This window comes from Lepisma saccharinum, chromosome 1 (assembly GCF_977018435.1).
Source record: "Lepisma saccharinum chromosome 1, izLepSacc3.1, whole genome shotgun sequence".
Lineage (NCBI taxonomy): Eukaryota > Metazoa > Arthropoda > Insecta > Zygentoma > Lepismatidae > Lepisma > Lepisma saccharinum.
Genome location: NC_139229.1, coordinates 183,204,272 through 183,231,317, shown reverse-complemented (window position 1 = coordinate 183,231,317; position 27,046 = coordinate 183,204,272). Strand labels below are relative to the sequence as shown.

The following is a 27,046-nucleotide window of genomic DNA, read 5'->3' as shown; positions in this document are numbered from 1 at the left end:
AAGAATTTAATTGTGAAAAGTACCACTTTTAAACATAAAGATATCCATAAATATACCTGGTCTTCTCCAGATGGTAAAACTCATAATCAGATAGATCATATTCTCATTGATAAGAGAAGGCATACTAGTATAATTGACGTTCGTACACATAGAGGTGCTGACTGTGCCAGTGACCATTATTTAGTAATTGCTAAATTAAGAGAAAGACTCTCAGTGATAAATCATAAGCAACAAAATCTAAAAGTTATAAAATTTGATACAGGAAAGTTTGCTGATGAAAGAATTAAGAAAGATTACCAAATTAAACTGTCAAATAGATTTGAGGTTTTGCAGGATTTAAATGATGATGAAAATATAAATGAAACAGACGTAAATAAGAATTGGGAGCACATACGTAATGCAATAGAATCAGCAGCTAAAGAAACTATAGGATACCATAAACCGAGAAAAAGTAAGCCATGGTTTGATAATGAATGTCATAATCTAATAGAAATAAGAAATCAGGCTAGACTTAGGTGGTTAAATAACTCGGATGATACAAATCTAAGCAATTATAATACAATAAAGCGAGAAGTTAACCGCACGTTTAGAAGTAAAAAAAGAGATGACTTGAAAAGCAAAATTAACGAAATTGAAACAAACAGCAAAAATAAAAATATCAGAGATTTATATAAAGGTGTAAATGAATTTAGAAAGGGGTGGCAACCTAAAGTAAACTTGATAAAAGATAAAGACGGTGATTTTCTAGCTGACCCAAGCGATATTCTAAATAGATGGAAGAACTACTTTAATGACCTTTTAAATGTCCATGTAGGAGATAAATCAGAAGTAAATGAAGTACACACAGCAGAACCTTTAGTTCCAGAACCTAACTTGACTGAAGTTAAAGATGCTATTAAAAGGCTTAAGAATAACAAAGCACCTGGCATTGATTTAATACCAGCTGAGTTAATTAAATATGGTGGAAATTCATTAACATGTCAAATTCATAAATTAATTTGTTTAATATGGAATAAAGAAGAAATCCCTCAACAGTGGAAAGAATCCATAATTGTTCCTGTGTTTAAAAAAGGTGATAAAATGAACTGCAATAATTACCGTGGAATTTCTCTACTCTCAACAACATACAAAATATTGTCTAACATTCTTTTAACAAGACTAACCCCATATGCTAATGAAATTATAGGTGATTATCAATGTGGATTTAAACGTAACAGATCAACTACAGATCAAATTTTTCACATCAGACAGACACTTGAAAAAAAGTGGGAATATAATCAAAATGTCCATCAGCTATTCATTGATTTCAAAAAAGCATATGATTCGGTCAAAAGAGATAAATTATATAATATATTAGTAGAGTTTGGAATACCTAAGAAGCTTGTTAGTATGATAAAAATATGCACCAGTGAAACAGAAAGTAAAATTCGTGTGGGTAATAATATGTCTGACAAATTTATAATTCACGATGGGTTAAAACAAGGAGATGCATTATCTCCATTGCTCTTTAATTTTGCCTTAGAATATGCTGTAAGGAAGGTAAAAGAAACTAAAGAAGGACTAAAATTAAATGGTGTGACTCAGTTGTTAGCATATGCAGATGATGTAGACTTACTGGGGGATGATATAAATACGATTAAGAATAATGCTAAAATATTTTTCAAAACTGCTAAAGAGATAGGTTTGGAAGTTAACAAAGAGAAAACTAAATATATGCTTACAGGCCGAAACCAAGTGTTAGGTAATAATCAAAATCTAATTATTGATAACAACTCGTTTGAACCAGTTTCCAAATTCAAATACTTAGGAGTAATATTAACAAATGAAAATGATATTAAAGAGGAAATAAAAAGTAGGCTTAATTCAGGAAATGCATGTTACTTTTCTCTTCATAAACTTTTGTCTTCTCGTTTAATATCTAAGAAACTAAAAGTTAAAATATACAAAACCGTAATTTTGCCTGTAGTATTATATGGATGTGAAACTTGGTCCCTTACATTGAAAGAGGAACATAAATTGAGAGTATTTGAAAATAAGATCCTTAGGAAAATCTTTGGACCTAAAAGGGATGAGGAGACAGGTGAGTGGAGAAGGTTACATAATTTAGAACTACATAATTTGTATTCATGTCCAGATATTATTAGAATAATTAAATCAAGAAGACTTAGGTGGGCAGGCCATGTGGCACGAATGGGAGAGGAAAGAGGAGTTTACAGGATTCTTGTTGGAAAACCAGATGGTAAGAGACCTGTAGGAAGGCCAAGACGAAGATGGAGGGACAACGTTGAGATGGACCTAAAGGAAATCGGTAGGGATGGAAAAGAGTATATAGAACTTGCTCAAGATAGGGACAGATGGAAGGCCTGTGTTGCTGCAGCCATGAACCTTCGGGTTTAAGAAGGCTAGAGAGTTAGTTAGTTAGGTTTCAGAGTGCATACAGCACGAAAGGCATGTTTACAATTGAAAAAGCTAAAATATTCTTCCATACGTGTATAGTAAACCTTGTAAAGTATGTATTTTATCAGCGCCGTTCTTCTCTACCTAAAACCATTTAATGCGAAGCGATACTCTTCTCGGTTGAATAGTTATCGTATTTTAAAAGTGTGAAGTGATACGTTGTTTACATCTCGCGTGGCCGCCATTATGCGAACGAAAGACTATCGACAAGTACGGTCAGTACGGTGTAACAAGTACCGTGTGAGGCGAAAACTAGCAAATGGGTAGCCAGTCCAGCGTCAACTAGAGCATTCCTACTGGATATCCAGTTCCGTGTGATTCAGGCTTAACTATGTCACATGCAACAACGTACGTACCTATGTTGTAAAAGTATGGAGAATAACCATTGGTCTGCACAAAATCTCTTCCTCCAAGTACACTAACAATGCCATTCAATACATCTAACTGAAATGGAGTCATTGTGGTTGAATCTGAAAAGAATACAAGAATATTTTTAGACATTTTAATATTAATATATTCAGCATGTGATGATTTTACCATGATGCAATAATTTTCACCTTTAATTTATAATCTTTTGTAGGGGCAAATATGCCACACTGCAGATTCTCTGCCCCTGGCTCAGGTAGCAAAGTTTATTCATCCTTCGTCGTGGAATAGTTCCACGGTTAAACATCAGATAGCACATTCTCATCAACTGGCAGTTAGCTTCTGCCGATAATATGCAACTTCAGCAGACAAGTCTCACACAGTTACATGGAAGCATACAGAACAAGCTTCGTCACGCATAGACATGCCTTGATCTGCGTATATAAACACAACAATTGTAGCATACGTAAAACAGCAAATTAGATTCTGCAACGTTTTCATTGTCTATGAGACAAGCTTTTCTCCCAGTTTCCTTGGACTAAAGATTGATTTGCTTCTAAACGTTGAATGCTTTGTTTAAACGCACGTGATAAGTGATGTTATGAAATGTACAAATCAATTTATTGTGTGATTTCTGTTCACAAAAGGTGTCCACGAGTTACTAGAAAATAACTAGAAAATATCATGGTTGTTCACGATCTTGAAAAATAAGTGACGAAAGCAATGAAACTATAAGAGCCAAAATAAAAGTTGTAGAAGTCCCTGATAATACTCTGAGATGTCTCTATATTTAACAAGCTCTATCCCCCCTCTACATAGAGCATCTAATGTCAAAATAGAGAGAGGGCCCTTAATAAGGTTGAACTCAGTTATAGTCTTATTAGAGAGAGCATTTTAGATTGTGTAATTGCGAACACATTCTTGATGCTACACAAGTGTTTCAACGAATTATTAAATGTTAAAACTGTTTTTATTATATTTGTTGGATTTCAAAATAATGTTATTCAATTGTTGAAATGGGCCATACTCTTCTATGAAAACTTTGGAGTCGTCTACATGCTTTATTAACCCTGTCCTAAATTGGAAGATATTGGGTTTGTTGTCAATTCTACTTTCAGTGTTATTTAATTGAGTGCACAAACCATACATCTTTACTTACAGGTGATTACGTGCATTATTGGGTATGCCTTATTGCATTGTTATTTGAAGATTTTGAAATATCATTTGTATGATTACTTTGATTTTTATGTCCATATACTGGATAGTTGTGACCAGGGGTGCCCACAGGGGGGATTCATGACGTGCCTGCATCATGAGAATTTTTGAAGGGCAAAATTTTATAGTTTAGCTGCCACTTCTACATATCTTTACATAAAAATGGGGACATCATTTCATTTGATTGACTTGTTATTGATTTATAGTTATGGTTAGTTATTATGTACAGTTTCTCTACCTACCTGTGGCTGATCGCGGCCATGGGGTTCAAATGAAGCACCACCGCTTATGCCTTTAGAATCAGTTTGGAAGGGGGGGGGAGGATGCGCTGTTCGCATAGTCAAGCAGACAAAATGTTAAAAATAAGTTTCAGTACATTAACAATGGCAGTGAGCAAAGGCAGTTTTATACGTTTATGTTAGGATGAATAAACTGTGCTTTTTCTATCTTGCAATGAAAGGTTTCAAATGGTATGCACCTTTCGATTGATGGCATATTGGCCAGTAGTAAACAATGTCTGGTGTTTTTCGGACACTGCAGACTTCAGTCTTAGTGTTGGATCAGGCACGATTTGTTTCGCTTGCAGTGGGGGAGATTAGGGCGGAGGGTGTGGGCAAATTGTCCCCCCCCTTTTGCCATTTTTTCCCCTGCACTATGCTAAACCTAATGTACTAAGGGAAAGTAAATTGTCCTGCCTCCCCCCCCTCAGTTTTGGAACCCAATCGCCGCTACTTTTCGCTTGTTGGTTTCCTGTGCTACGACTGACTGGACAATTGTATAATACTGTCAGTTTTCATTGTCTAAAGCTTACTATTATTGACTATGTAAAAGGGAACATTCATTCCAAAAAGTGTTACAAGGCAGTTCAAATACATGTGTGTGGAGTACACGTGTAATACCATTCATCGGCAGGATAAGTGGAAAAAACACTATGAACTTAAACATGAATATAAAACTAAAAATAATCTTCCCATAAAGTACAAAACTGGAAGTTAAATTTAGAAGTGGGTCTTAGCAAAATTACACCAATGATGAAAGTGCTTCATGTTCAGGTTCAGGATGAGGTTAACAAAATCAGCCTAATGAAATGAGCCACGAGAAACATGACAGGTAATTATTTTAAGTTTTTTATGATAGCCTTCCTGTTCGCATAGTTTGATTGTAAAGTGTTTCTGAAGCTTTGCAATGGAAAACATTATTAATATTGAGTTATTTTATGTCGCTATTTTACCTTGTTGATAATTGCGATGGCGAAGATGGGATTGAGAAAGTTAGAAAGTTCAGGTTCACATGACATGACGGGTTCTGAATAAGTTATGGATCTACAGAAATGGGTTAAAAATGGATTTCTTAAACCATACCATGTTGTTGTCATTTTCAACCTTTCCAAATTTGCAGGTATTATATAAAATAAGTTGAAAAATTGCTGTGCAGAATGCACAATGAGTGTAATTAGAGCAATTAAAAACCAACTATGTTCGTGTATGTCTACCTTAATTCCATCCTGTGAGTTCGATATTTTACAAGTGGAGCCAATTGAGGAAATTATCAATAAGCTTGCTGCAACAATGTCAGAAGTTATTATCATTTGCGTAAAATGTTATTTCAATCAATGCCAAGTAATATACATGTAATTGTCAACATTGTAAACAATACCTAAAGTAAACACATATTCCTTAAATATGTCTGTGTTACACTGTTCCGCAAAATTTTGTCTGAAGAAAATAATTTGAGCAAATATTTCGGCATAAAGGGGGAGGGGTGCATCATAAGCCTTGGGAGGGGATGGGCAACCCTGGTTGAGACCCACTTGCGAGGTTGAAGTGGAATGTTGACCATGCTCCAAATACTTCCAAACAAAAAATGTTGTGATGCACTAGGTTGTTTTTTTTCCACGGCCTCTTTCGCACTTTCCAAAAAATACAGTACTCCTTACATTTGTTAAATTTATACACCAATATATACTTAATTTGAAAGTCCTGTACTTTAATATTAACTACTAATTTCCATTGATCTAATAGTGGCAAGGGGAAGAGTAGCTATATTAAGTTAAGGTGCACAAATTTCTTTACATTCTGGCTGATAAGTTTCCTTTTCTCCTTCATAAGAAAAGATAACAGAGAATATCTGTTAAAAGAATATTCTCAAGATGATTTAACAGTTGAAAACTCACTAATACATTATCATATCTCTTAACAAAAAGTATAGAATTCTCAAAAACATATACTGTTACATAGTCGTACTACTCACATATAGGATAATATTCTGAATTAACCCTTTTTATTATGACTTATGCCACATAAATACTAATGTTGGGTCATATTTGTCCCAATTAAGTATTTTTTTTAAATACTTAAATATAATACATATTTTAAATAAACTTCAAGAAAAAAATCATGTAATGCTATGCAATGGTAACTTGAAGAAAGAACACAAAAATACAGAAGGAAGATGTCTTAGTTGATATTGTGCAGTACTTAGTGACAGTAAATCTATTGTCTCAAATATGACCTGACAGTATCAGTGAAAACTACCTATATTCTAGACTGCCTATTGATATTTGAAGGGCTCGGGAGTAAAACATGGTAAGTGACAAGATCCAGGTTTTGAGATATTGAAAGTTGAAGTTTCAAAAAAATCTGACAAGGGAGGTTATCTAAGTGTCCCCCCTTCGATTTCCATGAAACTTGGCAGGTGTATAGAGGGGCCCAAACAAAGAAATAGGTGTTTTTCTTTGTTTCGGCTAAAAAACGGTTTTAGGGGGCAACCCCCCCCCTCAAATGTCAAGATGAGGACAAATTGAAGTCGAGATTTGACCCCTGTGTCCCCCTCCGATTTCCATGAAACTTGGCAGGTGTATAGAGGGGCCCAAAGGAAGAAATACGTGGTTTTTTTTTCGACTAAGAAAAGGTTTTAGGGGGCAAACCCCCTCCCCCCTTCAAATGTCAAGACGAGGACAAATTGAAGTGGGAATCTGGCCCCGAAACCACGTAAATAAGGCATAGGAAGAACACGCATATATTATAGGAACACACACAGCACAGAACTGTAGGATTGTCGGTACCAAACGCAAGTGCTATCGGGAAGGACGATAGCGGTTGAAGTTCTGTGCTAATAGTACTGGCAGATACACAAGTGGGACACTTGAGATATGAAGTGCATATCACTGGCAAACACAGCTCTGTGCTGTGTGTGTTCTTCCTATGCCACATTTATGTGGTTTCGGGGTCAGATCCCCACTTCAATTTGTCCTTATCTTGACATTTGAGGGGGGGGGTTGCCCCCTAAAACATTTTTTTTAGCCGAAACAAAAAAATACGTATTTCTTCCTTTGGGCCCATTTATACACCTGCCACGTTTCATGGAAATCGGAGGGGGACACAGGGGTCAGATCCCCACTTTTATTTGTCCTCATCTAGACATTTGAGGGCTTTTTATGCCCCCTAAAACTTTTTTTTTTAGCAGAAACAAAAAAAACATGTATTTCTTCTTTTGGGCCCCTCTATACACCTGCCACGTTTCATGGAAATCGGAGGAGACACAGGGGTCAGATCCCTACTTCCATTTGTCCTCATATTGACATTTGAGGGGGGGGGTTGCCCCCCAGACCGTTTTTTAGCCGAAACAAAAAAACATGTATTTTTTTCCTTTGGGCCCCTCTATACACCTGCCAAGTTTCATGGAAATCAGAGGGGGACACTTAGATAACCAACCTTGTCAGTTACAAATCAAAATAAATTTGTAAACTATTTGCAGCAAATGTGATTAACTTGCATGTTTACTATCATACAAACATGATATTTCATTCTAATTTTTTTTTTCAGTGGTTCTACATGCGATTTGTTTGAGGGTTGTTCAAGGAATTGTTGTAGTTACCATACTTTACATGCAATAATACTCTCAAAATGAGTGATAAGCAGAGCTAGGAATTTTAGGTGCTGCACCTTAAATTTTTTTGTGTGAAAATGGGTAAAAAAGTGACTCATCCCCAAAATATGCCCGTATTGAACTCTACTAATGGTGTTTCGGTTGCACCTTTTTGCACCTTTTTCACAATCTCAGAACCTTTTCCACCTTTTTCACAATCTCAGAACCTTTTACACCTTTTCGCCCTTTTTGCATCTTTATCATTTTTTTTAATACAACTCGCACGCTGTTTAACCCCACCCACATTCGAGGCACGGCTTCTTGGGATGCGATTCTTGTTCACCGCACAACAATGAATCGGCTTTCTTCAGTTCTTGTACGTTAATGTAGTAAGCGCGCGGACTTTAAACAGTGCCAACAATGACGCGATACAATTGCTAGAAGTTGTGCTCTTTTTGTCCTATGCTGTATTGTTTACGAATTGTTGTAGGAACGATGTTTTGTTTTCGTTTCCTTCTCCAGTCTCAGCAAGCAAGGTAACTGCAGTCCATGATCGACTGATCGATGCATCGGATTTGCTTGTTCACCATGCCAGCGTAAAATATGATAGTGTGTGGTTAGTTCTTACAGACCAAGCATCTTACATGTTAGCTGCATTTTCTAATCTGAAGAATATGTATCCTAACTTAAAACATGTGACCTGCCTTGTTCATGCTTTGCATCGAGTTTGTGAAGCTCTTAAAGATGAATATACATATGTGAACGAATTTGTTTCTAGCATTAAGAAAATACTGAAAAAGGCTCCTTCTAGAATACAGAAGTACGTAGAAATTACGAAACTTCCACTACCACCCTCTCCCATCCTCACTAGATGGGGTACATGGTTAAAAGCTGCAGTGTTTATTTGTAATCATTTCCATACAATATCGAAATTTTTAGATGCTTTGCCTAGTGATTCCTCAGCTGTAGAAAAAGCCTAAAAACTTGCACTTAAACAGGAATTGGAAGATTAACTCTATATTGTACTTGGCGTCTCTTTCCTTACTACTGCAATCACAAAACTGGAGGAGCAGTGTCCTGAAAATGAAGCACAGTGGGCTGTTTTGATGGATGTACAACGAGAGCTGCAAGGGGTCGGGAAAGAGAAGTTAGAACAAAGTTTAGCCAAAACCCTGATGTTCAAGAAGTCGCAACCAACAAGGATGTGGATTACCGGTTGAAAACAAAATGCGCACCACTTGTGTCTGTTGACGTCGAACGTTCTTTTTCAACTTACAAGTATCTGCTTAGTGACCGCAGATGTAGCCTCACTCAGAACAACATAGAAATTTTGAATGTAATCTATTTTAACAGTTTTCTAGATGACTAATTCTAAGCAAGTAAGAAGAAGCATGTTTTCCTTTATGTCGCTTTCTAATGTATCAGAGAATTTTCTTTGCTTAGTTATATTAAAACCAGAGAATACTCTATGTGTTTATCCAGACAAGTTGAATGATATATGTATGCACTGCTAACAATAAATCTTACATCTGAAAATTAGCACCTATTTTAGCACCTTTTTTGTACAAAAATTGGCACCTTTATTGGCAAATTTTTGCACCTAAAATTCCTAGCTCTGGTGATAAGATACCGCTTTAATCAAGCTGACTTATGATGCCAGTTCAATAATATTTTGACATTAATTTTTTATAGCAACCATAACAATTTGTAATACAAAAATGAAAGCCTTTAATAATTTTATTCAATAAACAATAACGTGGGCTACTTGTTGTAACAAGTTTTTGTTTTCCTATGTCACGTTTTTTTTGTTTTGTCTATGCCTGAAATGAACACCATTAGAAAAGTATATTTCTTAGTTTTATTGCATTAGTACTTCAAAAAATAAGTTCTGAATGGTTGTGATTAAAAATAACTTCCTTGTCTCTATATGGAGATCAATATTCATAATATATATATATATATATATATATATATATATATATATAGGCTGTATGAACAGTTCTTCAGCTTCACATATGTACTTCACACACACAGAGATTGAGGCTCTATTTAATGCCTCAGTAAGCTAAGCAGAAGGAGATTCACAAATGCCTCTCTTGATACAAATCTGTGTTACATAGACTATCATAATTGTGTACAATGGCAATATAATATTTCTGTGATTCAATAAGCAATTTATACATAAGGTTTAATTCTCTAAGACAATTATGCCCCTTGTAGTTTTCTGTTATATTTTTCTTTAAACTGACATATTTGTATCAAATGTCCATAGCCTTTATGTTTTTCATAAATTTCACTGATATTTAGCTCTTACGGATTAAAATAGTTACAATTTCGAACCAAGATGATCACATATTTGCAATTAAATATCAACAATAAAAGAATTTGCTTTTATCAAAATGTCGAATATCATAAATACGAAAGTTAATTAAATTACAAATAGGTAATTAGGTCGATAAAAATATCATAACTTTAAAAATGCACATTACAGATAAATAAAGACTAATTTGCTAAAAAAAACTAAAGAGTTCCGAATCATCGATACGATTCACATATTCCTCAAGTGCAATAAATTTTTGACGTTGCATGTAAAGCATGGTATCTTAAAGCAACCTTAAATGCGTATACCTAATTGAAAATCAAACAAATTTCTGTGACTAAAGTTATTTATATCTAGTAGAAGGAAAGTATATGCTTTTCTACCATGTACGAGAGAAAAATTTATTTCAGAACTGTCATCATGAGCAATGCTGCATGTAAACAATTGTATCTATAGTAGCTACTACATTTTACATGAAATAGAATATACTTGGCCAATCACAGATTTACTCGCCTCTGCATCGGTAACCTCTTCATTCTCATCGTCCTTTTTCGGTGGTACGTATTCCAGATCTTTATGTCAATCATACACACTTTCTAATTCATTCTCATCTTCGCTGTGGCCTTAATACTTGGGAACTTTCCGAGACTCATTGCAATTCAGGAACCGTCGTTTTGCCACCATCTTTGCTACTTACCATACTTTACACGAAACAACTTTTAGATACCATAAGTTAAAACACATCTAGCTCTGTCATCTGTTGACGAAACGAAACGCTACGAGTACAGTTCAACTTCATTTACGGTGTTCTACACGATGTACTTTGTAACTCAATAATGACCAAAATGTCACTTGGCATGTTTTACTCCCGAGCCCTTCATTTAACATTATCTGGCTTGTTTGCCAAAATTGGATGAAAATTATAGGAACATTTGGGGTGTTTTTTAACAATTCCATAATAACGGCAATTTTCTTCCGGCTGTGTGAGTCCCATGCAGCTAAAGAAAGCACTTGTGAATTATGTTGAAATAGCCAGAAGAGAAGTCCCAGTATGCACACCATATAATGAATCATCAAGATTATAATTACATGGACTTGCATGAAGACTGTGAATCATTTTTTCCCACTTTCCAGCATTATTCTTACATAATGCTGGACCCTGTGGCCAAGTGGTTAGCACATCGCACTGCGACGCCAAGGGTCCCGGATTCAAATCTCACTCCGACTTGGTTGTTTGTGAATGTTCATTCATCAATTTCATCACTCATCCTCATATTCGCAAATTAGCCAAGAGGCACAAAATGCAAAGTAAAATGAACTAAATCATTCAATCAATCAATTATTCTTACATTAATAATTATAATTATAATTTCATGAGTTTCAACTTTTTCTATGGCTATCTCAATTCTGAGATGAAGCTGTTGGAAAAATGATTGGTTGATTTGGTGTTTTAAGTCCACTTTAAGCACAGTAAGGTTAATCGAGACTGGACCTACAGTTTAAAGTGGGATCCGAACCACTATGCCTCCACCGGGAATCGAACCCGGGACCCCTTCATTATAAGGCGATGATGCTACCACTGCGCCATCGGAGAGGCCTTGTTGGAAAAATGAGAAAGCTATTAGACAAGATGTGGTTTTTGAATTCTTATCCAGGACGTACCTTTTGAAGCAATTTCCTCACAGTATTTCTTGTGAAACCATGGAATGTCCACTTCAGGGAAATCCAAGCACACAGTTCGATTCAGTTCCATTAGTGTATGACGTACTTTATGAGGATATGATGCCTGTGAAAATAATATGTAAAATAAGTCAATGTTAAATTCCTTCCATGCAGTAACATGTATTTGTGAAAAATTCAACTATGAAATATAAATACCAGATATGAACATTCAAAAATAATTATACAGTATATTAAAGGCATTTGTTAAAAAAATAACTGTAATTGGAAAGTGAATGTTTGACGAAGATATTTTATACACATTAACACTTGTGTATAAGTTCTCACTTTATACTGGTACAATATTGCATTTTATTTGAAATGCTGGGGATGAAGGAAATAAAAACACAAAAGTGTGCAAGGTGCCTTCAGGAAACAGTCAACCTTACATACATGCAAATGCCACTTACTTTTGAATAGCAGGAAGCAATTTCATCATCCAACTGTTCAAGAAATGTAATTGTAAAAATGTAGTGGATGAGGGATTCTGGAAGATGCTGGAATAAGCCAAGAGACAATGCAGACTGCAACAGAGGTAAGCCAGCCAATTTCTCTTTGTCCCTGGAACAAAAGAAACAAACAAAAATGGTACACACAACATTATGATGCAGATCTTAATGAAAATGTTTGAACTTTTGATTACTATGGGTTATATACATCAACTCTTTCATTTCAGCACCACAATTGAATGTATCAATATAGGCACATCTGTGAAAACTCACAACAGAGAAATGTAGGCTACAATAGCCATAAAAAAAGTCAGTGGATGTAGCATGCACATAATCATTATCCCATGACATCACCTATCTTTGATATAATTTTCACAATTTATATAAAACTAACCCATGGCGCAACAGCCCTTGAGGGGCCAGGCCTACCTACCAGCTGCTGGCCTCACTCCCACATGCCTCAGCAGAGGTGGGCAATCATCCAACCAGTTATGGGGCGACATGTTCAATATGATGAACATGTAGGTTTCCATGACCGGGTTACACTACTTATTCATAGCTCCCCAATTTCCTCACAATGCTGGGTGGACACCGGTCCCATACACTGGCTGAAATCTCAAGAGAAAAGTTGTTATGCTTCCCCCCCCCCCCCCCCCGAGACTCGAACCAGCTTGTGCATCCCATAGCCTGAGCTCAAAGCATGATGCCTTAGATCACACGGAAATGTTGTGGGACCACAATTTATATATTCTATGTATGAGGGTGGATCAAATTAAAACGGAACAGTAATGTATTGGGATATACAGGGTGGTGCAAAATTCCGTTTACAACTCTTGGGAGGTGAATCGCCAGGTAAAAACAAGGAAAAAATGCCATGTGAAAAAATGTCGAAATCGGCACCGTTTTCGAGTGACAGGCGTGCGAAAATCGCCCCACACCATGTGTAAAGCACAATAACTCAAGACGGAAGAAAGATATCAATGTCGGATTAAAATCATACAAAGAAAGTCGTGCCTGACGAATACAATGGTGCAGAAATTGAGGCCCAGTGTAAATTGCGCAAGGGGACTCTCAAAGAAAGTGGGGAATCCCATGATGGAAAATATAGGAAATTTGCTACTATTTTCTACATAATGTTGAGATCGGAATGTAGGCAGTAAAAAATGACGACGTATGTCCACATGTCCCACTACTGCTGGGACACCGTCCCACAATCGGGAAATAGGAAATTCACCCGAAAATGACGCTATGCCGTCAGATTACGCTGAGATTGATTTCAGCTAATTTATACAGGAAGCCCCACTAGAGGCGCTGGGAGTGTAGGTCACCTGTTACGTATTAGCGTTGGTGGATACTACGTAGAGAGTGTAATCGACCGTTGTTCTTCCTGTCTGTTCTGCGTGTCGCAGCGTGGAGTTTAGTCTGGCGTGTGTGTGTGGTTGAATTGCGCCAAGGAATATTGTACGTAGAGTACGTATTCCGTGTTCTTTCTCGGTTTGCAAAAACTGCGTGGACACCTGTGTGACATTACGTGGGTGCTAATCACGGTAGTTGTGATCCGTCACTCGGAGGGAAAGTGGCCGTGTTGTTGGGCAGTTCTCGAACAGGACAATGGTGGAGTACTCTACCCACGAGCTTGCTGATATGCATCTCGTTTATGGAGAGGCAAACCGAAATAGCCGTGAAGCACGGCGTTCGTATCAGGAACGTTTTCCCAATAGGCGGTTACCAGCAAATGCACTCTTTCAAAGACTTGATGCTCGACTGCGTGAAACTGGATCTCTACTACCCCGTAGGTGGGATTGTGGAAGACCCCGCACTGTGCGCACTGTGCAATTTGAAGAGGACGTATTGGACGCGATACGAGACCGACCTGGCACCAGCACACGTGCCGTTGCTCGTACGCGACAAACCCACCATAGCAATGTGTTCCGCGTTCTTCAGGAGGAGGGATTTCACCCATACAAATTGCATAAGGTGCACCACATACTGCCCACGGACTTTCCCCTACGCATGTATTTCTGCCAATGGTACGTGCAACAAACTCTTGCCATTCCGGATTTCCCAACAATAGTTTTGTGGACCGATGAGGCAATGTTCACCAGGGACGGCATGTTCAATAGCCACAATAGCCACGTCTGGGATATGGACAATCTGCATGCAATCATTGTGCGCCATCATCAACATAGGTTCGCAGTGAATATATGGTGTGGCGTAGTAGGTGACCACTTGATAGGCCCGTACATTTTGCCCTCTACTTTGTGTGGTGGGAATTATCGGGTGTTTCTACATGACGTATTACCTGAACTTTTGGAAAACGTTCCACTGGCAGGTAGACAACGTATCTGGTTCCAACACGACGGCGTCCCCACACATTTCGACCGGGGAGCCAGGGCCTTACTCAACGATATTTTCGGCGATCGTTGGATTGGCAGGGGTGAACCTTTACCGTGGCCACCTCGTTCCCCTGACCTCACACCACAGGGTTTCTGTGTATGGGGAGAAATGAAAAGGCTCGTGTATGAAACCCTTGTGGAAAGTGCTGAAGACCTCGTTGCTCGTGTTAGTGCCGCTGCTGGGACAATTGTTGACATGCCAGAGGTATTTGCGCGTATCAGACAATCAGTACTTCGCCGATGCCATCTTTGTCTTGAAGTCAATGGTGGATATTTTCAACAAAGTCTCTGAGTATACCGATGTTTGTGAGCCCCTATCAGCACTGCATAGTGTCCTTTAGTGAAAGGTGCGAGTGAAGATGCTGGAGATCGCTGTACTTCATACCATCGATCTGCATGTGCGGAGGTTGTGCGCTTCTGAGTGGAATCCCTTCCAGATGTGCTGTGCCTGGAAATGTTACATGCCATTGTGTGCGTTTTCTCGCCATTCTCCGTCTTCATTCCTTCGAGGATTATCCACTTTCTTTGGGGAGCTCTCGTGTAGTATGTACAGCCTGACGTTATGTGGCCATTGTTTAACTTTTGTTTTTCGTACTGCAAAGTAGTGTGTCTACATTAAGGGATTGAAACGTTTTTTATGATTTTCCGGTATTTTTTTCCATTTGGGATGGTGTCCCAGCAGTAGTGGGACATGCAACAACTTGGTTTCTTTTCTTGTTCGTACCGCAATAAGAACCGTGTGCAACAGGAGATTTGCAGTTATTTTCCTATTTCCCGATTGTGGGACGGTGTCCCAGCAGTAGTGGGACATGTGGACATACGTCGTCATTTTTTACTGCCTACATTCCGATCTCAACATTATGTAGAAAATAGTAGCAAATTTCCTATATTTTCCATCATGGGATTCCCCACTTTCTTTGAGAGTCCCCTTGCGCAATTTACACTGGGCCTCAATTTCTGCACCATTGTATTCGTCAGGCACGACTTTCTTTGTATGATTTTAATCCGACATTGATATCTTTCTTCCGTCTTGAGTTATTGTGCTTTACACATGGTGTGGGGCGATTTTCGCACGCCTGTCACTCGAAAACGGTGCCGATTTCGACATTTTTTCACATGGCATTTTTTCCTTGTTTTTACTTGGCGATTCACCCCCCAAGCATTGTAAACGGAATTTTGCACCACCCTGTATTTATGTATGTGTGTGGCAACAACCCTGTGTAGAGGTAGAGCGAGAGGTAAGGAAGGAAATCCCTACTGCACAATGGACTCACATTAGATAGTCACGGGTGAGTACGTGATATGTGTAGGAGGTCAGGCATCAGTATCGTCCAAGCTTCAATCAAACCAAATGGCCCAGCCTGTTGTCCTCTGGAGTGGTTTTGCTGTATGACAATGTGCGGACACATACGTCAGCTGTAACAAAGAACATGTTGGCGACGTTTGGGTGGACAGTGTTGGAACACCCACCACATAGCCCTGATCTATCGCCATGCGACTTCCATATCTTTGGTCTGTTGAAAAGGACATTGAAGTGTCGGCGCTTCCACTCGGACAATGAAGTAATGGGCAATGTTCGCAACTGGTTCCGATCTCAGCCAAAGGAGTTCTACGAGCAGGGTATTCACCACTTGGCGAGTGATTTGCTTTATTTTACTTTGCTTTTCGTGCCACTTTTGGCTAATTTGCGAAGATGGAGATGAGTGATGACATGATGAATAAACACTCACAAACATCCATGAAGAGGCCGGGATTCAAACCTGGGACCCCTAGCATCGTAACATGGTGTGATAACCCCTCCACCACGGGGAAGGGGGGGGGGGGTCACCGCTTGTTGAAAAAGTGGGACAAGTGCTTGTGTAACTTTGGAGATAAAGCTTGTTGATTTCATTCCATGGACCCTGTTCCATTTTCATTTGATCCACCTTAATATATTCCAGTTGCAATGCAGCATCCTGTTACCATTGACTATGTACTGTAGAACTTCCCTGTACTAAAACCTATTTCTGTATGACATACACATTTCAACTGGAGGTAGACGGCACTAACATTAATTTCTAGATAGAAAATGTAAAAAAAAATATACTCAACAAGAGAAATAACATTGAACTATAACTTGGCACACACATGCACAATGGGCTCAGTAGATCTTTATATAAACATCATTTAAACACTCATTATATCAGAATTCTGGGTTTACACTAGTAGGCATTTGTGTATATTTTCTAACTAGAATTCAACATTTGTTGGACATTATTTTGTAGTTTTGATATGTTGTATTAGTTCCCTGCCATTTTTGGCTAATTTTGACAATGAAGATGAATGGTTACATGGAATTTATGAAGGAATACTTATAAAGAAATGCCCATACACACAACCAATGGGTTGATTCCTGAATGTAGGGGGTACCTTTTTTATGGATTAAATGTATCTGTGATGTCAGCTAGTGTCTTCAAATGAACATGTTGATTCTTGAGTAGGAGTGACACAAAAAGAAGTCAACATAACATAGTGAACTGGAGTACACATATGATTCTAAACAGTTTTCCAACAATTTTACTTCAATCAATCATACATACAATGTACATACATTTGTTCAGTGGAGATGTACAGACCAAGAAACAGCCCAATAGATTTCTTTTTCTTTTTTGCCTTGAAATAAGTAATATATTACATATTTCACTCCAATCAGGAGGTTTCTACTTGTACCAGCTTATTTAGATTTTTTACATTGTTTTTACTCTTCCTCTATTTCTCCCTTGATAATGCAGGTGAGAAACTAATGAAATATCCAACACATAGTGTGTTATTTTGTGCTGCATTTTCTTTTCTTATCCCTGAGCATCAACAAGTGAGATGAAAATCAGGAAGATTACTGGCCATTAAATTAAACATCCTCATTGTTGTCATTAATACTGAGAGATAGAAAAAGCATTGTAAAATAACTAAAATACAACATCAGTGCCAAAGACTTTTGATACTCAAAAGAATATGTATACACTGCATGCACATGGTAGGCACAACAAATCCTGATATACAAAACTTTACCTGTCAATGTCTGTGGCCGAGTGGCTATCACAGCATGCTAGGATGCCAGGTTCGAATCCTGGCCTGGTAACGGGTATTCTTTGAGAGTGTTCCTTCATCAATTTCATATCACCCATCCTTGTCATTGCAATTAGCCAAAAGTGTCAGAAAAGCATAATCAAAAATAAAATAAAATAAAATTAATTAAACTTTACCTACACAGATGTCAAGTGACTCCCAAATTTCCATATTACAAGCACTAAGAACTTGCTTAGAAATTTAAGTCATAAAATGAGTGCTTGAAGTGGGAGGGAACATGGAAGTTGCCATCCCTTCAGATAGGATAATTTGCATAAAGCAGCCCCCCCCACAGGGTAAGTATCTACCCAACTGCTTCACTGTCACCATACATGTAACCCTTCCAGCTACCACAAGGCTGGATCAAGTACCCTCCCCCAAGCCACACATAGGAATTTCCATTTAGAGCACTGCATAAAATACATACAGACTTTTACAGAAACCTACCTGTCTATAATATTTGACACTGCAGAAAGAAATCCTGTAACAGGAGGGCTGTAGCCAAAATAGTAGCACATGAAAATCACCTTAGCAGCTGTATCACCTATAACATGTTCACTATTTGCAACAATGTATTCACCTATTCTGTTGACAATCTGTGGAACCAAGGTATTTGTGTTTACAAGATTCAGTGAAACGTCGCGAATGTACCTTGATGAGAGTGGATCCTTATTAGTGGCATATCCTTCAATGAGTGTATTATGTAACATTGTGTTTGGAACGCCTTTTCTTCCTGCATAGGACCTCATTAGCATATTTAGTTCACGAATACTATGAATGTCTTTCAAGTGTCTAAGTGTACATTCATTCAACACGTGGTTGATCACTGTAATTTGATCCAAAAATGATTGACCAGCTTTCCTTTGTCGCAAACTGACAGCGATTGCCACACCTCTAGATATCCCGACGCAATCTATAATCGAAAACTGTGGGGAAAGGTTTTCCAATGCAGTTAACAGCTCACTTGGAATATCATGTTTGCTGTAGGCAACTATGAAAGAGAAGATTCTGGCAAATCTTGATGGAACCATGCCATCAACACCCTTCAATTTCTCCATAAGCCATTCGATCATCTGATTCTCAAAGCTATAATGTCTGTATGTGCCACCAAGGTTGTTATTAAAATGCATATACTTGTGGCAAAATTTAAGCAAATTATAACGTTCCCTTGCATCGTCATTGCTCTTCAAATTCTGAAGGGTCTTGTTCCAAAATATATTACAGAGATGAACATCAGATGTCTTCAGGTGGCGTAATGTCTTGAACAGCAGCGGCATGGAGAAACATAAGTCTGCATTCTTAATGTATGTAGAGGTGAGCTGTTCGAATGTTTTTCTTTGTGAGAAGGATGAAAATGAAGCAACGCAAGACAAAAGATCAACACGTGGCAACAACTCTTCCTCTTCTTGCAAAAGTTTTGCTGCATGTTCTTGGATTTCGCACAGGACTGCAGACGGTTCTAGCAGACCAATGCAAATCTTATGCAAAACAACTAAATCTATAGAACGCAGGCTCTGAACATGCCCTTGCAAAATCAAAACAACCATACGTGTAGCCAATGCAGTTTCACTAGACCAATATGGGGCATTTAAAAAGCTGGCCACCTTTACCACCGTTTTTGCGTCCACGCCAGTTAAAATATTTCTTTCCACAAGGTTCTCAACTTTCTTTATGTACATATCGAGGATAGATTTAGTAACAAATGTCTGAATGTTAAGCAAACAAATAGTTAACAGTCTTAGTTCTTCTGCATGTGAACACTTATCCAACCACTTCAATAATGTAGGCAATGTTTTCTGCAGCACCATCAAACTCCAAAGACCATTATCTTGAATAGCAACTGCGAATCTTGAAAGAGCTGTAAGTGGCATTGACTCAATTTCACTTTCACAGCATGAAACCAGCTTCTGAATAACTGGCTGTTTCACACTAATTCCAAGTTTAGTGAGGTACAATAGCGTACAAGCTACAGCATCATGAGACATATTAGGACAAGTCTCTTCAACTTTTTTAAGTAGCAATTTAAAATCCTCATGATTTCTCACTTGCATCACGTAATCCCTAACAAACTTATATTCAGAATCCAGGTCATGTTCTACATGAACTTTCTGAGATATTTTCTGCAATGTCCACAAAATAATAACAGCCTGACTAGTGTGACACTCGTTCAAAATGTCACTCTTTCCTTTAATGACATCAAATACTTGTTGCACTGACGCAGCCCTATTCAACTCTAGAATGATTGGATCTTTGGAGTCACCATACAACAAATCATTCAACGTAACTAGTTCAGACTCATCTGAATAAATATATTGTCTGAAATATCTATTTGGTGTCATTTCACTATCACTTTCACCATCACTGTCATTATCCATGCTGGAACTCTCGCTAAGAAATTTTTTCACAAATATAACTCCATTGTGACTAGAAAGAAATGTACTTTCTGACATTGATGACCATCTTGTACAATTCAACAAGATTAAGTGCAAATGTCTACTCCTTGGGAGGCAACATATCTTTCTGATGTTCTGGTGCGCTGTACAGTATCTATGCTGGACAGAAGGAAAGCAAGTATCCCAATGTTGACCAGCACTACGAATGAGATTGCTCCATGGTGCCATGAGTTTCTTATTCATTGTTTTCATCTGAAAGGCAAGAAGAAAAATATGTTACAATATTACTGGATACTACTTTACAATTACTTGTTATTTACCAGGTTTTCTTGCAAATTTCACAACCATTTTCAGGCCCTGGGAAACACTTAAGTGATTAGTTGGAGCAAGAAAGGAAATAAAGGTAAGAATAATGATTTACCTTGCAAGCACTGAAATATATAAGGTATAAATTATCACTAAGCATTACTTGCTAATACAGAATTTAATATTAAAACACAAGATTTTTTATAAAAAAAAACAAAAAAACATAACTTGGTGGTAACCGTGAAACTGTTAGAGGGGCATTCCACAAAAAGTCGTCCTACTCCATATAAATAACAAAATTAATCAATCTGTAAATTATTATTGTATTTCATTGCATTGAGGTTCGCAAACACAAATAATTTTGCATACTTCAACATCAAAAATTTATAGCATCTGTAATCTACATACTTCACAGACAAATGAAGTAAAAACTTTGTTACATTTTAAAGCATCAGCACGTAACACATTTTTATTAATACTTTTCATGAATTCAGGTTATGACATCACTAGTTTTTTTCTTTTTCTGTTTCAGACACCACAAAGTACTTCATAGTTCTATGAAATCAGTTCATTATGAACATTTTAATCCAATCACATGCCTAGAACTTTACATTCTGTGTTTGAATGTCACATATGCAAAGCTGGAATGCCCTCACAAATGCCTGGTTGCTTTATTATTAATAATAACTGCCAGGAGAACCATTAGGTGTGTGCAATCATGCAAAAAAGTAAGTAAAGTGCGCCCCTGTGCATAGCACCACGCCGGGTCTCATGCTTTGAGAACTATCATACTCAAATAGAACAAAGAAGACAAAGCTAAATTAGCGATATATACTCATTTGTAATCAGCATAAGCACTACAGAAAAAATGGTAAAAATTTACTATTCGTCGGACACCTATAACTTCTTCTTTTCGTCAATTTTTGACATTCGTACTTACCTATCTGCTTCGCGGAACATTCCTTAAGGTGTATTCACGGTTTTTTTTGATCAAAGTAATTGCAATTTTTCACATTACGAGTACTTCTTTTTCGTAGTCTTTTTGCTTGCCTCAAACACAATATGGCGCGTACACCTTCCTACATAATCGCGCGTCGTGCTTGTGTTTTGTCGATTTTCATTCGTTATGCAGTGTTTCAACCTTTGGAACCCAAGAAATGCCCGTGAACAAAGCTCATGTGATCTTATTTTTTTTTTATTTTTTTTTTTTAAACTTTTTCGCATTGTTTTATGAAGAAAATTGTAATGGTTCCTGGGGCTATCCGTGAATGGTTTTTGGGGCTATCTGTCCCAGAATCGGTGGGAAATTTAAAGTAAAAAATTATTTTCGTTTGAAATTTTTGAGTCCAAATTTCCACCAATTCCGGGCTCTGCCCCTGGGGTAATTGACCTACCGCCCCCTACTGCTACCGTGGCCCCACCTCCACTCTGCTCCGGCTACCCGGCTTTCTCTATAGAGTCCCTGTTAAAGGCATGTTAGAAATTGGCCGGAGTCACCTGCCCCCAAATGAGCCCCAAACTTGTAAATTTGAAGAAATCAGTTTCCATGATACGGAAAATTTACCTGAATTTTACCACGCATCCACGACACGTCATGTTTCTAATTTTAGTTTCAAACACAGACGGTTCGAAATACTGGATACCCAATGAACATGAATAAAACACAATCACAACGCGTGATGATGTACGAAGGTGTATGTGCCAAAGGCTATTCTCCGTTGGAGAATTAATTTTCAACAAAGAACATGAATTTCCCCTATCATACATTCCCACATCACACAAAACACCTTCCCGATGTTAGACAATGTTACAGGAAGAATGTATATGGTAAGTAGTTTCTTCTGTAAAAATGAAGAAATCTGTCCGAAGCATAGTAAATTAGTACCGAAAAAAAAACCTGTAGATTACCAATGTTTTTAGTATGTTAAACGACAGACAAAATAATTATCAGTAGCAATGACAAATCTCTACTTCATGGCTACATGCACAAAGGATAAAATGTTATGCTTATTGAGGGATCATAGCAACAAAACAAGGCTTTAGCAGTAAAAAGTTATTACAAAAAGTTGTTTGCCTTCTGCACACTGTTAAAATTTTGTTGGTGCTAGTTTTAGATTTTGATGAGAATAGAAAGTTGTTCATATATTTTCTTCTTGAAACATAAGAGCATTTCCTAATGGCAGAACTGGTATTGTAATTTCTTTTGATGGGGATTTTTAATCAATGAAAAATTGCACAGCAGTTTCATGCCATTAAAATACAAAAAAAATTTAATAAGCCCGAATCCAGATTGTCTACATCTAATACATACAATAACGGTTTCTACAACAAGCAATACAGGAGATAATTTGGCCCAAGTTCCAAATGTTTAATTCCAAATTAATCATGGTGTATACACATTTTTTTACATGGTTCGTTTTCTATTTATGTATATTGACACATACACCAGTCTTAGTATTTATTTGCTGCATGTTTTCTGCAGAAAGATATTCCCCTTCCACTTCTGTGAATGGACATCCGGAAGGGGGGTGGGCCCCCTGAAAAATGAATGTTCCCCTAAAAAGTATATATTTCGCACATAATATCATTTCAGTCACGGTAATTTATGTTCACTATTATAAGGGCATTGAAAGAACATGATGATTTCAGACTTAATCAGTGTTTTTTTGAGGGGGTATCACTATTATGACGAAAAATATGCCTCCTTTGCCCCACCTGGAAAATAATTACCTTGCTTGCCCCTAACTGAAAAAAATCCTGTGGACGTCCATGCTTCTATGTGATTCTTAGTTTTTGAGCAACCATTCTTTTACTGTCATCTTGAATAAAGATGGCTACTGCCATCTACTTTTCGTGCATGGGGTGCAAACAAGTAGCCCCATCTCTCTTTTGTGTCTGCACCATTTACACTAGCCCCGTCTGGTTCACTGCACTCTTTGACTCTCGCTGCACTCACAAATCTAGTTGATTACACAGTGCAATGTAGACTTGTCTACTGCGTTGATTTGGTGGCAAGTAATGTATCTGGTGTTTGCACTACGTTCTGGAGCGGTGTAGTGTGTGGAGTATGATCACATGGTGCATGCTAACTAAACAAATGAATGTTTAAAGCAGCAGAGAGGCATTTGTTGAAGCTTTAGAATGGAGCAAATTTACAATCCCGGAAGTATCTCCGGACTTTGAAGACCGCTTATCATCTACTTCGTTGAACACTGTTTCTTGGCACCAGCCTGACAATGGGATGCGCCTGCACTACATCTTGTGTAAAAATTGTAACGAACAAGACCAGGGTAGCATTACGTCGCTAAATGATTTCGTTGTTAGGTTAGGCTTGTAAGGTTTTGGGCTCTTATCAATAACATCCCTCAATGCTTCCACCACCTGATCACCTAACCTCTGGCCTCCAATCCCCCCCCCCCCTTCGAGCTTCCCATGCTCCTACTAAACTTGCAAAAATTCACTAAACATTCGGAAAAATTATCGTTAATTCACCCTTGTGTCTGGATCGCTAAGCGTTCTAACGTGTGCGCAATTAGCTTGCTTTTTAATTACTATATTAACATAAACAGAAGACATTCCAGTGTGGATTATATTCCAAAGAAATAATAAACGGTAAATTTCTCGTATCGGACAAACGGATTTCGTCAAATTTACAGGAGAAATTACTTACCGAATGCAGTTTCTTTATAGTTGTGGAAGTTCGGGGAAGTGTTTTCTCGCATCGTTCATTCAATTTTGCCGGTTAATCATCTTTTTTTCGATATAAATGTGTGACCGTTGCACGAGAGCCCTTGCATCCATTTACTTCCAGGTGGATGTAGCCTGTGCGTGATGACGTAATCCGGGCCAGTGTTTCCAAATATACGTTTATGTAACTGGTCACACGTTTAAATACGTATGATCAGTTGAACGTGATCAACGTTTTGAAAATGACGTGTGCAGGATGCGCGGATGCTAAATTGAACGAAAGGAGTGCTAATGGAACCGAACCTAACAGGCCTAACCTAACCTAGTAGGCATACCTCGTCCCCGTGATGGTCCGTGGGGCTATCGTGAGTTTTTGGGCTAACATCAATGGTTTTTGGGGCTACCCGTGCATGGTTTGTGGGAAATAAGGAACAACAGTAAGTACTCGTTAATGTAGTTAAAGTAACATTCTGCATTTCGGAACATTTCTTTAGGTGAAATAATGAATTTGTAACGAAAATAATGTATATTTCTTACATTAACGAGTACTTACTGTTGTTCTTTATTTCCCTCAAACCATCCACGGGTAGCCCCAAAAACCATTGACGTTAGCCTAAAAATTCACGATAGCCCCACGGCCCATCACGGGGACGAGGTATGCCCACTAGGTTAGGTTAGGTTCCGTTAGCACTCCTTTCGTCCAATTTAGCATATACGGACAACGTCGGCTTCTATCAGCAGCAATAGCGTGTATTGTGCTCTTGTGCAGAAAGCAAATGGCGGCAGCAGCAATAGCTCGTCGGAAATAGATTTTCGTAGAAAACCACATGCATTCGCATTAAAATGGATCAAAACTTCATTCCCGAACACGTTTCCCACATTCGGACAACATCGGCTTCTAGCAGCAGCAATAGCGTGTATTGTGCTCTTGTGCAGAAAGCAAATAGCGGCAGCAGCAATAGCTCGTCGGAAATAGATTTTCATAGAAAACCACATGCATTCGCATTAAAATGGATCAAAACTTCATTCCCGAACACGTTTCCGACATTCGGACAACATCGGCTTCTAGCAGCAGCAGCAATAGCGTGTATTGCGCTCTCGTGCAGAAAGCAAATAGCGGCAGCAGCAATAGCTCGTCGGAAATAGATTTTCGTAGAAAACCACATGCATTCGCATTAAAATGGATCAAAACTACATTCCCGAACACATTTCCGACATTCCTCCTCACCGGTAAATAATGAGCAATTGTGCCGATCGCGGATCATTCAATTTCGCTTATCTTGCACTTTCTACGCGTGGTGGGGTTGAAACATTGCATATGGACTACGGTGGTGAAACTGTGACGGCCATTTCCCGTGTTACGGAAGGGAAGAAGCAACCAAGAAAACTTACTCGATATGTCGCAAATATAGCTATTTTCGGTGAAATTAGCGAAATGTCACCTTCAGCAATGTTTGTCAATGCAGAATACGTAAGTACGAATATTGAAATGAAAAGAAGTAGCAAATTTCAGCTGTTTGTCCGATACGAGAAATTTACCTAATAAACTTGTTAACAGACCTATCCAAAGTTTCCAACCTGGCAGACACGTGTCTAATGAGTAGTACTTTGATTAGCACATGTTTTTATTTTCACCGAACCTTGCGACACATTTTAATATTCTTAATTGACACCAAATTCGCCCTTCACTTCTTTCAATCTACAATGCGAAAATAGCACAGATGTTTATGGTCTTGTGACTATCATTTTATCCATCTTTAGAATGTCAAGGGAAAGAAAAGCAACAGCATGAAAAACAAAATTTTTAACACTATAAATACTTGCTCGTATTATTAATTCCTCCTATATAACGATAAAAATAATTATAAATACATTATTCTAATTTATATTTCATTTCCGTCATCTACATGCCGATAGTGGTCAAATCGCATTATTCTGGAATTATGCCAGTCGCAGTCGATATATGATCTGCAGTGGCTGTCGCTCTCTTTTTGTTCACCATCGAAGCGAACAACAAACCGGAATGAATTAATATTATAAATTCTGTTAATTCACACTATATTTTTGATACAGATCCAATATCAAATTAGGCAATAAAGTTAGGTCATTGTCAAACTATGTATTAATAATTTTGCAACTACGCTTTTATTTGCGTCAATGGACAATTATCTTATTCTTTGTGTGGAGGAATCTAAAAAGAAATACTGCTAATGCTGCCAACCGAGCTCTTTGCGAACAAGATCTAGTTCTTTAGCTCTGCACATTAAATCACGAAATTCTAGCTATTATGCACATTTTTCAGAAGTCAAGTTCGTACGTATATCCAAATTGCTCACTACCGTTAATTGTTATGTGGAGTGAACTGTTCAAGAAATGACACAAAAGGTAACAGTTCCGAATGTTTAATGATTTTTCTTAACGTTCATAGGAGTACTAGGAAGTACTTTAGAATACTGAAAACAATCGTAGAAGTAAGTACAGTCACGGACACTGCCGGCTTGTAATGAATACATTGACTTTCAATGGAATCGTTACACGCCGGCAGTGTCCGTGACTGTACCAAGCTTGTAGAAACCAATTAGAACAGTTAAAACTTCATTAAGTATTAGTTACGGGAGAAATTATGATTTGAAAATGCAACTTGGAAGAGAAAACGTTCTTGGTTCCTGGTCGACTTAGACACAAGTTTTTTGCAGATTTTCATGCAAGGCTTGAAGGGGGTATTGTGCTCAAGACCAGATATTGGTAAAACTTCGATAGCGTCCC

General features: G+C 37.9%; 1 protein-coding gene across 5 annotated transcripts in view; it reads right to left on the bottom strand.

Moving 5' to 3' along the window:
• Window positions 1-25,986, bottom strand: part of LOC146004923 (FAST kinase domain-containing protein 1, mitochondrial) — a 35,104-nt gene extending 9,118 nt beyond the window's left edge. The window contains exons 1-5 of one of the 5 annotated variants that reach the window (XM_083143977.1): window positions 25,820-25,986; window positions 18,342-20,539; window positions 12,355-12,505; window positions 11,888-12,011; window positions 2,814-2,927 (exon numbers count right to left, since the gene is read on the bottom strand). In XM_083143977.1, the coding sequence (XP_083000103.1) occupies window positions 2,814-2,927; window positions 11,888-12,011; window positions 12,355-12,505; window positions 18,342-20,539 (2,587 nt within the window). In that variant the 5' untranslated portion in view covers window positions 25,820-25,986. Of the gene's footprint in view, window positions 1-2,813; window positions 2,928-11,887; window positions 12,012-12,354; window positions 12,506-18,341; window positions 20,540-23,323; window positions 23,712-25,819 lie in introns of those variants that run through there. The other 4 variants (XM_083143969.1, XM_083144002.1, XM_083143985.1 and 1 more) reach the window with 4 other exon arrangements.
• Between the last annotated feature and the right edge of the window lie 1,060 nt (window positions 25,987-27,046).